Source organism: Panthera tigris, chromosome A2 (genome assembly GCF_018350195.1).
Source record: "Panthera tigris isolate Pti1 chromosome A2, P.tigris_Pti1_mat1.1, whole genome shotgun sequence".
Classification (NCBI taxonomy): Eukaryota; Metazoa; Chordata; class Mammalia; order Carnivora; family Felidae; genus Panthera; species Panthera tigris.
The window spans coordinates 1919072-1933814 of NC_056661.1; the positions used below are offsets into that span (position 1 = coordinate 1919072).

Consider the following 14743-nt stretch of genomic DNA (forward strand, 5'->3'; position numbering starts at 1 on the left):
TAAGTGTTTATTTTCATGTTCATAGGTCTGGCTTGGGTGGGTTGTGACAAGTGGTGGGTTTTCAGGAAGCTGTACTGGCTCTGATCTGAGATGTCCATTCTGGGGTTGAAAGTGAATGGATAGCACCAGCTCAGGGAAGCTTCTTCAAGATGAGGCACTAGAGGAACAGAGGAAAGCCAAAAGCACATTTTAGGGTTTCTGCCATAACATTTGCTCACATAGCACTGGCTTAAGTAAGTCACATGGTTCAAAATGGAGGAAAAATTACTACTGTGCTATCATGAGGACATTGCTAGATTGTTTCACAGGGGATTGGAAAATCTACCACACAATCTGAATATCCTTTTAAGAAAGGGGTTGCATTAGCATAATTATAGAGACCATACCAAAACTTCCTTTTATAAATAGTTTTTCTTTCTTTTTCTTTCTTTCCTCCTTCCTTCCTTCCTTCCTTCCTTTTTCTTTTTCTCTTTCTTTCTTTCTTTCTTTCTTTCTTTCTTTCTTTCTTTCTTTCTTCTATTTATTTTGAGACAGAGCTGAGAGAGTGAGTAGGGGAGAGATCCATAGAGAGAGAGAGAGAGGGAGAGAGAGAATCCCAAGCAGGGTTTTGAACTCACAAACCATGAGATCATGACCCAAGCTGAAACCAAATTAACTGAGCCACCCAGGTGCACCTTAATCATTTATTTTATTTTTTTAATGTTTATTTATTTTTGAGAGAGAGAGAGAGAGAGAGAGAGAGAGGAGGGGCAGAGAGAGAGGGAAACACAGAATCTGAAGCAGGCTCCAGGCTCTGAGTTGTCAGCACAGAGCCCGACGTAGGGCTCAAACTCATGACCTGAGCCGAAGTTGGTTAAGCAACTGACTCTTGCTTTTGGCTTGGGTTATGATCTCATGGTTCATGGGTTCGAGTCCCGCATCAGGCTCCGTGATGACAGTGCCAATCCTGCTTGTGATTCTGTCTCATTCCCTTTCTCTCTGCCCCTCCTGCTCACTCGCTCGCTCTCTCTCAGAATGGATAAACTTAACAAAATTTTATTTTGTAAAAATTCAAACTCTGTAAATGTAGAGAGAATGGTTTAGGAAAATCTGTTATACCTGTTACCTGCCTTCAACAATTTCCATCAGTTTTCTTTACGACACTTGGCTTCCTCTGGATAATTTTGAAGCAGTTCTCAGTATATCATTTCAATCTTAAAATTTTTGGAATGAACAATTATCCTTAATATATTCAAATAAATAGGCAGTGGTCAATGTTCCTAGTTTTTTACATAATTTTAAAATTTTGCTGTTGGATTGTTTGCATTGGGATCTAATGAGACCCATACATTACAACTTAATATCTCCTTTGTATCTAATCTATAGTTCCCTTAGCATGTATTTCTTTGTAATGTAATTGTTGAATAAATCATGTAGAAATTTTCATAGAATGGGTCTTCTAATTATATCTCCATGCTGTTCTTTAACATCTTCTGTTCTTTATATTTGCAAGTAATTGCAAGTTAGATCTACAGGTGTGACCGTATTCAGGTCTGATATTTTGACGAGTATAATTTAGATATTATTTGAGTATTTCTAGCTGGAGGCACATAGAATCTGGAGGTTCTGTATACATGAGACAAAGATGGCCTCTGTATATTGTCCCTCCGTGGTTTATTTCTTCATTGTAAACCAGTGGTTCAAAAGCCCAGTGGTGCCAAACTCAATTTTTTACTTATCTGTTTTAAACATAGCTCAAATAAGTGCATTTTTAGCTATTTAGAGCCTGCTAGCTTTTCATGCCTACCCCATGAAACTTTGCCCAACAGCTGCTAGCCATAAATAGGGTAATCCCTGTAGCTATGAAAGACCCAGGCTGCTGCTGCCCTTTGGAACTCTCTGATCCAAAGACTTCCATCTGGGCTGCAGAGCGACCTCACCCAACCATGTAAGTCTCTGATACCCTTCTTCCCTGGGAGTTCTCTTGTGCACCTCCCTTTCTGGGTAGTAGCTCCCTTGCCATTGCCTCTGGACGGCCTCATGCTGTGAGGGACTTTCCCTACAGGCAAACCTGACAGAATAGAGCTCATGTGTGCTACTGCATTCTGGGCTCACATCCTTTTTCATGGATCACCCTCAAAATGTCAAAAAGGAAGTGATTTATCTTTTTGTGGTGGAAGCCAGCTTTGATGACTATTACCTGGAGCAATTAAAACTCTTGTGAAGGGTTACATGAAAAAGAAGGCATGCATTTCCAGAATGTAGGGCAGACCATCCAAGCAGGTGGCTTAAATTTATTCTCACAGTTTTGGAGACTAGATGCCTGAAATCATTGTCAGCAGGGCCATGCTTCTTCTGTGACTGTGTATAGAATCATTCCTTGTCACTTCCTAGCCTCTGGTGCAAGCCCTCAATCCTAGACATTCTTTGCCTTGATCTGCGTCACTCCAACCTCTACCTCTGTTATCACATGGCATTCTCCCTGTGTGTCTTTCTTTTGTATGCTTTATCCTTGCCTTACAAGGACACAATTCATGTTGGATTAGGACACACTCTAATGACTTCTTAACTTGATTACATCTGAAGACCCTATTTCTAAATAAGGTCACACTTTTCATTGAGGTGTTTGTCATTGCTTTGCCAGAATTCATGTGTTTGGGACACACGTTTTATCAGCGATGTGATTTGAGAATTTTTTCTTGGTATCTGTGGCTTACTGTTCTCAGTGGTGTCTTTGGGAAAGTAGCTTAATCTGGATAAATTCTAATTCATTAATTTTGTTGAACCTTGTTTTTGGTGTCATCTCTTAAAAATGTTTGCCTAGCTGAGGTCACAGTGAAATTCCTGCTTTTGTTTCATCTAGAAGTTTTATTGTTTGTATCTTGCATTTAGGTCTATTATAAGTTTTGAGTTTTTTTGTAAACAGCATGAGTTTTTTGTTTTGTTTTTTACATATGGATATCTGATTGATCCAGCACCATTTGTTGAAAAGACTACACTTTCTTTATTGAATTACTTCAACACTTTTGTAAAAAAAAAAAAAAATCAGTTGACTTTAAGTATGTGTGTTTATTTCCAAACCCTGTATCCTTTTTCATTGATTTACAAAAGTATTGGAGTACAATTAATTTTTGCCTTTTGATCTTGTATCCTGCAACCTTGCTGAAGTTATCAGTCCTAATTAGTGTACAAGATTTTCTACTGACAAAAATCATGCCATCTGCAAATAGACTTAGCTTTAATTCTTCCTTTCTTATCTGGATGCCCTTTATTTTCTTGCCTGTCTTCTCTGGATAGAGCCTTCATTACAATGGTGAAGAGAGCTGGCAAGAGCAGACATATTTATCTTGTTTCTGTTATTAGGGGGAAATCATTTGGTCTTTCAGTATTAGGTATGATGTTAGTTTGGGAGTTTTAAAAATCAGGTTAGGAAAGTTCCCTTCTCATCTTAGATTACTGAGTTTACTTAGTCCACTGAGTGCTTTTATCATAAAGTGGTATTAGATTTTACCAAAGTGCTTTTCCATGTCTATTGAGATTATCATGTGATTTTTAACTTTTATGATGTTCATATGGTGTATTATCTTTTCTTAAAAATTTTTTAATGTTTATTTATTTTTGAGAGAGAGAGAGAGAGAGAGAGAGAGAGAGAGAGAGAGAGAATGAGTTGGAGAGGGGCAGAGAGAGAGGGAGACACAGAAGCTGAAGCAAGCTCCAGGCTCTGAGCTGTCAGCACAGAGCTCGATGTGGGGGTTGAACCTATGAACTGTGAGATCATGACCTGAGCTGAAGTTGGATGCTTAACTGACTGAACCATCCAGGTGCCCTAACTTAATTTTCAATGTTAAGCCAATCTTGCATTCCTGGGGTAAATACCAGTTGGTAATGGTGTATAATCATTTTAAGATGTTGGTAGATTTAGTTTGCTGGCCTTTTTTTGTGAAGATTTTTGTAACTTTGTCAAATTGAACATTATAAATTCTTAGTCAATATTGCCAGATGCATACAAGTTTAGGCATTTTTCTTTCATATAAATTTTATTTTTATATACTTCAAGTTTTTGTCATTAATATAACTTCTTATTAATAACAGTGAAACATTAATGGTTTGTTGGTGTCCTCTAGAGAAAGACCACCAGGATCACACCTGTGGTAAAAGATGTTGGGTGTACTGAGTTCTAGAAACACACCATTAATGATTGTGGGTTAAACCAGTGTTTAAAAAAGACTTATCATAGGACTTCTGCTTGTATTAGTTGATTTGGGTTATGTTCAAGGAAGCTGAGATTTGCTCTCTATTGGATGCTATCAAGAGTTGAATGTAATTTCATCATTGGGAATTTTAAGTTTCAATCCAGAAGGCAAGAAGAATGGAGTGGTGATAACACTAATTGTTAAAGAAGCAGCAGTCAGTTTTATTAACAAGAAGAGGGGAGTTTGGGGACTTTTTTTTTTTTTTTTTTACAGACTTATTTAGAGTGCATTTGTTTTTGTTTTTGTCTTGATCCGGTTTGGTCACCAAATGGTGTTGTCTAATGATGGTGTTGTGTGAGATTCTTTATTTTGCCAGGCCAACTCTGGGTTGTCTGGGCTGCTTCTGTATACACTGCAATCTGCATCGGACGCTTTTTAGTATTTTTCATTGAGTAACTCATTTTACATATAGAAATTCAGTTACTCCTCAGCAAATTCTGTGAGACGGAATATACTATGCCCTTTTATGAGTTAACTGAGAAATACAAGTTTACATAAATTACCAGAGATCTCAAAGATACCAGGAGACAAAGACATAATCAGGTTTCAAGCTCTTACTACTCAGAGACCATAGTATTTACTTGATGCTAATGTTGAGCATCCATATATGCCATGTGCTGTAGGCTCAGTATTTAAACAGCTATAGTCAAAAGTAACCAATGTACTCTATGTTGTTTCATGTTGACTGGAGAGGCAGGAAACACACACAGGTTGTTGCAGTCTTCGTGTTTATGTTTTTATGGGAAAAAAGTAGTGGTTAACAAGTGGTAAAACTTAGGCTCATAAGAAGTTTGGGAAGGAAACAAAGACAAGGGAGCTAATAGAGAATGCAGGGATTCCAGTGTGTAGTTTTTTGTGGGGGATAAGAAACTCATTGAGTGAAGATTTCATCATTAATTTATTTATATTTCCATCATCTAATAGGTCTTTAATAAGCACTGTTTCAAATATTCACTGTTTGTAAATAGTGGAGAATGATATGGACAGTCGTGCGTTCATGTAGTTAACCATAATGATTCTCCATAAAAATAAAGGTATAGGTCTGGTTCAGCTTAATGTTTGTAATGGTTAATGTTTTAAAGCATGTGATATGTTTCCATGAATTTGGACATGGGTATTTGGGGCCAGATTCTTCCCAGTTATGCAGAGTATAGGGTGTGGGTGTTTAATACTCTTGTGGGGAAAAAAAGGTAAGTTGTATTATATACTTGAAATATTTTTGCTGCTACTGTAGACTGAATCACACAATTTGTTCCAGAAAACCATAGGTTGCACTTAATTTGATTAAGCATTATGGTCATCTGCACAGTTCTACCCCATCATGGTCTTATGAGTATAGTGAATTAACGCAAGTCGATTGTAACCTTCTGGCAGAAGCAAGGTAAGCTATGAGTAGGGGGACAGTTATCTATGAAAAACTGAGATGATCTGCAGTTGGTACCATTTTGAATAATACTCCAATTTAGTAAAAAAGGTATACTTGATATTCTCAAGCAGGGAAAATTTTAATGCTTTTTATAGAAGGTGGAAGGTTTTTGTTTTAATGATCCACAAAGTCCAAAAGCCCCATTCTACTTTTCACAGGTGTAAGTTCTATATGGATATATTTCTAGCACGTTAAAGAGAAAAAAGTGTGACAGCATTTTGCTTGATTAAAGAACAAATAAAGTCTAATCTGTCCATTTCTCCATGTTAACTTATATTTTCACAGTGTCACAGAAATTAATGTGATTTGGGGGTTGGGTATCCAACTCTTGATTGTAGCTTGGGTCATGATCCCAGGGTCATGGGATGGAGCCCTGCATGCTTAGCATGGAGCCTGCTTAAGATTCTCTCTCCCTCCCTCCCTCCCTCTGCCTCTCCCCCCCTCCCTCTGCCTCTCCCCTGCTTGTGTGCACATGCGCACTCTCTCTCTCCAACAAAAACCTCTTAAAATAAGGAATTAGTGTGATTTGATAATCATTAGTATCTCATTTGACCCCCACCCACCTCACATCATCTCTATCATCGTACATATGAAAAAAGTTGAGCAACGGAGCACAGTCTTTTCTGATCTCACATGGTTCATAATAATAATGAAATCTTGTCACTTTGAATGTATAATATAGGCCACCACCTTGATGGGTATTGTTCAAAAACTTGAAACTCAGAATACCTCTGTAAAGTAAGTATACATAATTTTACAAATATGACACCACAACTTACACATAGGACTGAAAAGGCAACATAGTGTTCCATTTATGTGCCATTCTTTGGGAAAAGGCAAAGGTATAGAGGTTTGGAACAGATGAGGGGTTAAGGGTGCGGGTGCTGACTACAAATGGGCACCATGAGTTTTTTGGGTGGTGATCAAGCGTTCTGTATCTTGATTGTTGCAGTGCAATTGTACATTTTGGAAAACTGATAGAACTACACTTAAAATAATGAATTTTGATATATGTGTATTAAAACTGAATTACTAGAAAACGAACAGCCACCAAAGCAAAACAAAACAAACAAAAAAACAAAACTGCTTTCATATGCTTAGAGGAAATTTAAAACTCTCCTCAACCTTGATACATAGGTGTACAACAAGACATTTCCATCACGTTGGTATCTTGGGAAGAATTTCATAATGTGGAAAGGACTTGTCAGGCCCTTTTGGGAAGCCAGTTAGTAGTTAGAAAACACTGTCTAGGGTCCTCGCCTCACACACATACCTGGAGGGAAGTAAGACCTCGTCTGGAATCCATCTTTGATCTGACACCAGGTTCTTTGGATCAGACCTTTAGCAACGCTCTGGTTCTGAAACCTGAAGGTGGACCTCTCGGTTGTTCCCCAAGGAGGACCCTACCTGGGGGCGTCCTAACCCTTGGGCACCAGCATCGTGACTCTCCGGGGCCTGTCTTGAATTCTTAGGCATCAGCATCACGCCTTTCCAGCTCTAAACCTGCCATCAAGCGAGTCCCCCGCCTTCTTGCTGGGAAACACCAGTATTCATCCCGACATCCCTTGGGACCACTGCAACAGCCCCACGTGGCGGCGAGCTGAGAGGGAAGAAGAAGCGGTGGCAGAACACACGCTGTGGGTACAAAACGACTCCCACCCATTGCAACTTCTGCAGCCCCATACACATCTCATTACCCGCAAGTGCAATCACACCTCTCAGGGTCTCAAAACTGCTTGTCACACCCACTCCCCCACAGTCACGGAAGGGACTTCTCCGCTTGCTCAGGTCTGACACTCTGCGCGCCCAAGACGCCCACTACGCACCACCGCGCGTCCCTTATCCTCAGGCTCCAGGGCAGGTCTTCCGGGCCTCCAGCCACGGCGCACGCGCACTTCCTCTCGAGTGGAGCCTCGACGGCACAGGACGCAGCCCATTGGCCTGTGGGAAACGTAGTTCCGAAAGGAGGCCCCTCGGATGCTGGGAGTCCAGCCACTCAGGTTTTTCCCAGCATGCAGCGCTGGCCTGCGTGGAAAGCGTCCTGGAGACTCCTGGGAGTGCGTCTTCGCTGAACTGCGCAGGCGCACCCACTGGAGGTGGCGACCCACGAAGGGGTTCAAGGCGGGTGTGGTAACGGAAGCGGTGGGTGGGAGTCCCGCCCCCCCTCCCCCAACCCCGGCTTCTGGTGGGCCGTGAGTTAGTGGCGGCTGGCCCGGTGGCCCTAGCTCCTGAGGTCTCCGTCCGCTCGCATCCTCCTGTGCTCGGACAGCGCCGACTGTCGGGGAAGGCCCCTGAAGTCCGACGGAGTCCTCGCGACGGGTGCAGGAGGACGCTGCAGCCGAGGCGATGGCGTCAGAGGTGACGGCCGTGGAGGGCCTGTGGCTGAACGAGGGGACAGACGCGAGTGAAGAAGGGCCTGTTCCTGGAAGGATCGCAGCTCTCTGGGAGGGCCTGGGGCATCGTTGTCGCAGTCGTGCCTGACCACTGAGCCTCAGGGGCCCAGAGTCCCCGTTCGTCAGTTCTTAGGTGGCCAGGGATGGCTCAGGAACGCCCCTCTGCACCAGGCTGGTTGAAGCACCTGCGTTTGGGTGTGGGGGCCTCTGCCGCGTGGGCTGGGCGCGAAAACCAGTTCACTTCCGGAAGTTGCAGTGGGTGTAGCTCGACGACGACGGTCGTTCTTGCGTCTGTTGGGCCCGGACAGTCCATGGGTGTTTCTTGATTTTTCCCGTGTAACCGATCATAGTATAGGTTCCGTCGTGAACAGAACAGGCAAAATATCACAATCCCCTTGAAGCGGACGTTCTAGGATACAGAAAATACAAAGGATGTAAACAAAATACGCACTGTGCGGATGGTGGTGATTCCTCAAAAGAAGAAACAAAGCGAGGGGAGGGGTGTGCTGAGGGCCTGAGCTGTGTGTGCCTCTGGGAGAGTCTTCCTTCCTCTGGGACCCTTATCTCTGAGGGTGTGCCTAGGATGTGTGCTTGGGGGTGCCATCGGTATTTCCAGTGATGAAGGCTGGGTGATTCTGTATTTTTGTCTGCAGGGCCACATGTGTCTGTCTGATAGGTTCCATGTGTTCCATCATCCTGGTGATGATGGTCCCTGTGTCCAGGCAGGAGTGTCAGTGCCTGTCTCCCTGCATGCTGTAGTGTTTTTTTTTGTGCCTATGTATGGGCTCCGCAGTCTGTGTGTAATGAAATATAAAGGCCTGTCAGGTGCAGATTTACAAGCGGGTTCTACTTAACTTCTAAGAGGCACATAATTATTGTGTATTAAATTCCTACATGTGAAAAAACTGGAAACCTTTACGATTATTTTTAGTAAGTTTGTGGAAGCTCCATACTGCATGAAATGCAAAGGTTGGGATCAAGCCAACTTTTTAGGTTTATTGAGTAATCAGTGAAATGAAATAAAATTCAGATATATAAGTAAGTTTTAAAGTTTCTTTATTTTGAGAGAAGTGTGGGGGCAGGGCAGAGAGAGAGAATCCCAAGCAGACTCTGCTGTCAGCACAGAGCCTGATGCGGGGCTCGATCTCCTGAATCAGGAGATCATGGACCTGAGCTGAAATCAAGAGTTGGATGCTTAATGACCGAGCCACCCAGGCTCTCCTTATGCATAAATGCTTTGATACATATACGGGTCCATGAAACCATGACTGTGATCATATATAAACTAGGAAACTCAGTTTTGAATGAGGACTAAGTTACAAATGGGATATTGGACAGTATAAATTCTCAATTTATTAGATACCTACCAAAAACTGGAGCTCGTTTCAGGGATAAAAATGTTTCCATGTTATAAAATACAAATATCATCATATTTTACCAAGAAGACGAAGCAGGCATTGCTGCCCAGTGGTAAAAATTATGGATACGTTAACACGTGGACAGTAACCAAGGATTCTTTAAAAGGGAGCAATAAATCTGTCAACTCCATGTATGATAATCAACTTACTGAAGATTTACGTGAAGGAGGAAGCTAGAACACTCTTAGAAGTTATGGCAAGTTTTTGTGACTTTGGAATATGGGGAGTTTTCTTACGTAAGAAAAAATAGTAAGCTACAAAGGAAGAGAATGAGAAATTATTAAAACTAATTACAGGCCACTGAAATGTAGAATAAAGGGGGTACAAAGATAAACCACAGTCTGGGAGACAATATTTGCAATACGTACAAATGAAAAAAATGCATATCCAGAGTATATGAAGAAATCAGAAGAAACCAATAAACATACAAATGAATTAAAAGTAAGAAAATGATAAAGATTACACAGACGAAAGACATACAAAGTGCTCAATATTATTGGTAATTAGTAAAAAGCAAGACACACGAGGCAATCCTGTTTCACATGGACTATATAGGCAAATATTCAACAGTTGCAGTGTGGTCAATCATCTTATGCAAGAATAGTGGGAGTGTTGATTCACACATCCCATTGGCATTTCCTATAAATTTGAAATTATCCATAGTCTCCAGTAGTTTTTCTCCAATGTGTAGAGAATTTGTTATGAACTGCCACTTGGAAATCGAGACAAGAATGATAGGAGCAGCATTTTCCACGCCAGGAAAACACACATGAAAGAGTCCCGAAACTATAAGCACTGGAAAGGATGAGTAAATTGGGTCACCCCCAGCCACAGATGCCTGCATGTGTGAAACAGACTGAGGCAAGGAAATCAGTGACGACCGTGTTCCAGGTAATTCTATTCCTATCTTTTCATGAAAAGCTCAAAAAAGGCAGAGTTTGACAAAACACTACTTAGTGATGAGTCATAGTAAAGCTCTGAAGAATAACTATAAAATTCCAAATACTGGTCACATCTGGGAGTAGGAGGGAAATGAAGGGTGGACACACTGGGGTCTAATATCTGCCCAAAGTCTATCGATGATTGTTCCAAACTACAGAGTTTATATAATATTAATATTTATTTTTTTAATTTTAGAGAGCATGTGTGCAAGTAGGGGAGGAACAAAGGGGGGGGGTGGGGAGAAAGAGAGAGAGAGAGAGAGAGAAATCTCAAGCAGGCTCCATGCTCAGTGCAGAGCCCCATGCGGGGCTGGATCCCAGGTCCCTGGGATCACGACCTGAGCCAAAATCAAGAGTTGGGCCATCAACCAACTGAGTTACCCAGGCACCCCTACAATATTAATATTTAAACTTAAGATAAAATTGGGGCACCTGTGTGGCTCAGTTGGTTAAGCAACTGACTCTTGATTTCGGTTCAGGTCATGATCTCATGGTGGTGAGATTGAGCCCCAAGCTGGACTCCATGCTGAGCTTGGGATTCTCTCTCTTCCCTTCTTCTTGCCCCTCCCTCTCCATCTCTCTCTCCCTCTCTCTCTCTCTCAAAATAAATAAATAAACTTAAAAAAAATAAACTTAAGATAAAATGTTTTATGCAATGTTTGCAAAGTATGAGACACGCTACACAAATTTAAAGAATTGTTTACATGTGAAAAATACAATTTAAAGATATTTGTTTTACTATATTATCTGACCACCTACCTAGTTTTGGTTTCAGTCTGTTTGGAAGGTATTCACAAGTCTTTTAACTGAGCCCATTTAACTTGCCCTTATATTCATTTGAGTAGCAACAGATTAAGTATGAGCCCAGTGTCTAGAGAGAACTGGTTACATGAACTTATACCATTGTATGCACCTTGATAGGAAACGAGCTGCAGGAATTTATTTCTAATTGAATAAAGTTGAAGCATATACCAGTGTGTAACCATGTTACCTTAATATGTCTAAGAGGAGAAAAAACGCAGCTGAAATTGCTTCTCTTTACATAAAGAAACACTGGTCATATGTACAAAAACTAATAAGATTGGAATTTGGAGGGGGCAAATGGACACGAATTCTGGAGGGTATGCTAGGAGAGAGTTTTAAGGCAGATTTCTAAACCTCGTGCTGATTATTTAAAACTTGGTGTTCATTTATAAACAATAAACGAGTATATTAACCATATCTTATTTTTAATACTTTATAAATCAAATGAGAAATATATTTTTAATGAGAAGCCTCTTTTCTACATGCTACTTCTCTGAGCTCTAATTTTTATGAAAGTGGACAATACTTTTTGCAAACCATAAAATATGAATTTCTTCAACTTTGTACATAAGATATGCCATAGAGTGTCCTTCCACTAGCTCTTAAACTGGGAGGTATTTTCAGAAAAGGGAAGCATATTAAATGCACTAGGAATTTTGACTCAATCTGTTCAGCATATTAAACTTCTGGGTCCATTCCAAATTTACATAAGCTTTTGCTATTTTCTTCTATCCGTTAAATGGCCTGAGGGATATCATAACCGTTCACATTTCAAAGTTCTCTAGGGATGTACTAAAAACATGGATCTGCAAATAATTTCCTTCTAGTGTAGAATGTGAAGCTGAGGATTTTAATGAACATGTCCGGTAACTTGTGGTCCTTCTGAGAAAAGATCTTGAGCCCAGTTTCAGGCTGTGGGGTTCAAATTCCTCGCTAGCACCTGGCACTTGCAGGCTGCAGTTTCCTGATCTAAAGCAGCAGATGAGGGGGGTGGGGAAGCATGGGTGAGGCCACAACGGTGTCAAGGGCCAAATATCAAAACGTATCCAGACCCTGCACTGCACGTGGTGAAGTCACGATCAAATGTATGTGTGTTAAAAAAATTTTTTTTTTCTTTATGGTTTTGTTGTTGTTGTTGTTGTTGTTGTTGTTGTTGTTTTTTAAGAGAGAGACACAGAATCCGAAGCAGGCTCCAGGGTCTGGGCTGTCAGCACAGAGCCTGATGTGGGGCTCGAACTCAAAAGCGGTGAGATCATAACCTGAGGCCAAGTCAGACGCTCAACCGACTGAGCCACGCAGGTGCCCCCAAATGTCTGTGTTCTTAAAGAGCACAGACCCAAGGGTGACCTTGCAGTCCCAAGCCAACCTCTGACCCCTGGAGGACACGAGGGCCTCCTGTCCTGTCTTGTCCCATCCCAGCCGGGATTGGGCACCCCTCCTTCTCTGGACAGAGAGGTATTGCTCGGTGGGGGAAATGGGACCCTGGAAACAGGAGGTGCCACAGACCTGCGGGAAGACGCCGAAGTCCTTGGGGGAACTAGAGCTGGTTCTACGTGTGCCCAAGTGTCCCTACTGTGACCAGCCGGAAGGGGCCAGCCACTCGTGTTGCGGTCGTGCGGAATCGTCCGGTCAGGGGCCCTGGGGCGAGGGTGGTGGATTATCTGATTGGGAGGGCTGGGGCGGGGTCTGCAAGCCCTGTCCAATCAGGGTCCGCGGTCTCGGAGCACCGTCCAATCAGAACCGCGGGCGGGCTCCCAGCCGTGTGGGCTGGGCTCCCAGACCGCCAGAGGCGCTAGTGTGCACCTGCCCCGTGCGGCTGCAGGTGTCTGGGTCGGCGTCGCGCTCACCTGCCTGGGCCGTGGAGCCACGGGGAGGACGCCAGGAGAGCCTGCAGCGAGGCCGCGAGATGGTGAGTGCGCGGGGTGGGCCGAGACCGGGAGGGGCTGGTTCAACAGCCGGTACCGTCTGGAGGTGGCCGCGGCCCGGGTTCCTCTCCCCAACCCCTCTCCAGGTTCTGACCCGAGTTTCTGTCCTTGGCCGCGGGGTTGGGTCCCAGCGCCCTGTCCCATCCCCGCGCGGGTCTGGGGTTCTCAGGACTGCCCGGGGTGACCAGATGAGCACAGCTTGCTATCCACCCGGGGGTCGGGGAATCTCAGCCCGGAGTTAGCTCCTCCTGCAAGAGAGCCTTAGGGGACGAGTGAGGAGTGTGGGGAGACCTGCTTGGGGTCCTGGGCTCGGAGAGATCCTCTGGTATGTCCTGGATCCCTAGGTGGCCCCGACCCCAGTTCTCATTTCCTGGAGGGACATTAGTTGTCAGTTGACCAGATGCTGGTATGGAAGGGAAGAGAGGAATGGTTCCTGCCCCCTGGATTCTCACGGTGAAGGATGAAAAACCCGAAGGACAAAGAAAACCCAGTGAGTTGGTGCTGCAACCTGCAAAGCAAAATGCACGGCAGACCCGCAGTGGGACAGCAGCCAGTGCCCTTTGGGAGGCTGTTCAGCGAGCATTTCAGAGAACAGGTGTTGGGGGGTGGATGTCCCACGTGGTAGGATGGCCGTGCTTGACCCTTGAGTCATCTCAGTGTTCCCGTTCTGCACTGCCCCGCCCTGAGTCCGTCACCTTGCAAAGATTTATTTGGTTATTCGAGCCTGAGATTTGTCAGTAAATGTAAAATACATTTAATTAATAGAAAGATTAGATAAAAATAATTCCAAAGAAACGGGAAGGTTCAAGTTCAGAAATCATAATAAAAAGATCTAGTCTTACATACCATTTGTTAAAAATTCTTTTGTGCCTTTTTTTTTTTTTTTCCTCTCCTCGAGCATGTGTGGTTAAGTTTCTCACATCTGTTGTTTTCTTTTTGGTGACGACAAATGGAGTTCCAGGGCTTAGCCTCGAGGATGCTACTGGGGAAAAGAATCTAAAAGAAATAGAGAAAGCTTCTCTCGCATTATGAATGCATAAAAATGAATGCATTTACACACACACAAAAGCTTGGCCTATTAATTGGTGAGTTACAAAGGCTCACCAAAATGTCAGCGATTTTTTGTTTACTGGGTGGGGAATTTATGACTGTGGATAATTTTATTCTGTCTGGTATTATTGGATTTCAGAGATTAATGCTAAATCCTATTTTGTGAAATTTACATCACTTGTTGAAATGTGATTGTTTATAAAGCATTTTATTCCCATGGAAATAATAAAGTGACATCTTTATTTTCTCCGAAAGGAACAGATACTTGTGGGTTTTCTTCTTGAGTCATTTAAAAAGTCATTAGACCCATTGTGGGTTTTCTTCTTGAGTCTTCCCTCTCCTTTATACATAAACACTGGGTTTGAGTGATGTTGCCGGATTCCTCAAACACTGAGTTTGTGTCATTTAAATCAATAGGGTCCAACAAGAGTGACTACCTCGAGTGGGGATAGGGGCCCTACCCAGTGACTCCAAGCTAAGTAAGGCCAATCATGAGATATCAGAGAGAGAGAGAGAGAGAGAGAGAGAGAGAGAGAGAGAGAGAGAATGAAATG

At 42.9% G+C, this 14743-nt stretch overlaps 1 protein-coding gene across 1 annotated transcript; it reads right to left on the reverse strand.

Annotated features, from left to right (window-relative positions):
* On the reverse strand, positions 1 to 8364 carry LOC122236635. Its single transcript, XM_042978745.1, has 4 exons — positions 8220 to 8364; positions 7485 to 8080; positions 7066 to 7258; positions 1 to 157 (listed from the first exon to the last, which is right to left on the reverse strand). The coding sequence occupies exons 1-3, from the start codon at positions 8362 to 8364 to the stop codon at positions 7127 to 7129; spliced, it is 873 nt and encodes a 290-aa protein (XP_042834679.1). The 3' UTR covers positions 1 to 157; positions 7066 to 7126.
* Positions 8365 to 14743: the final 6379 nt, after the last annotated feature.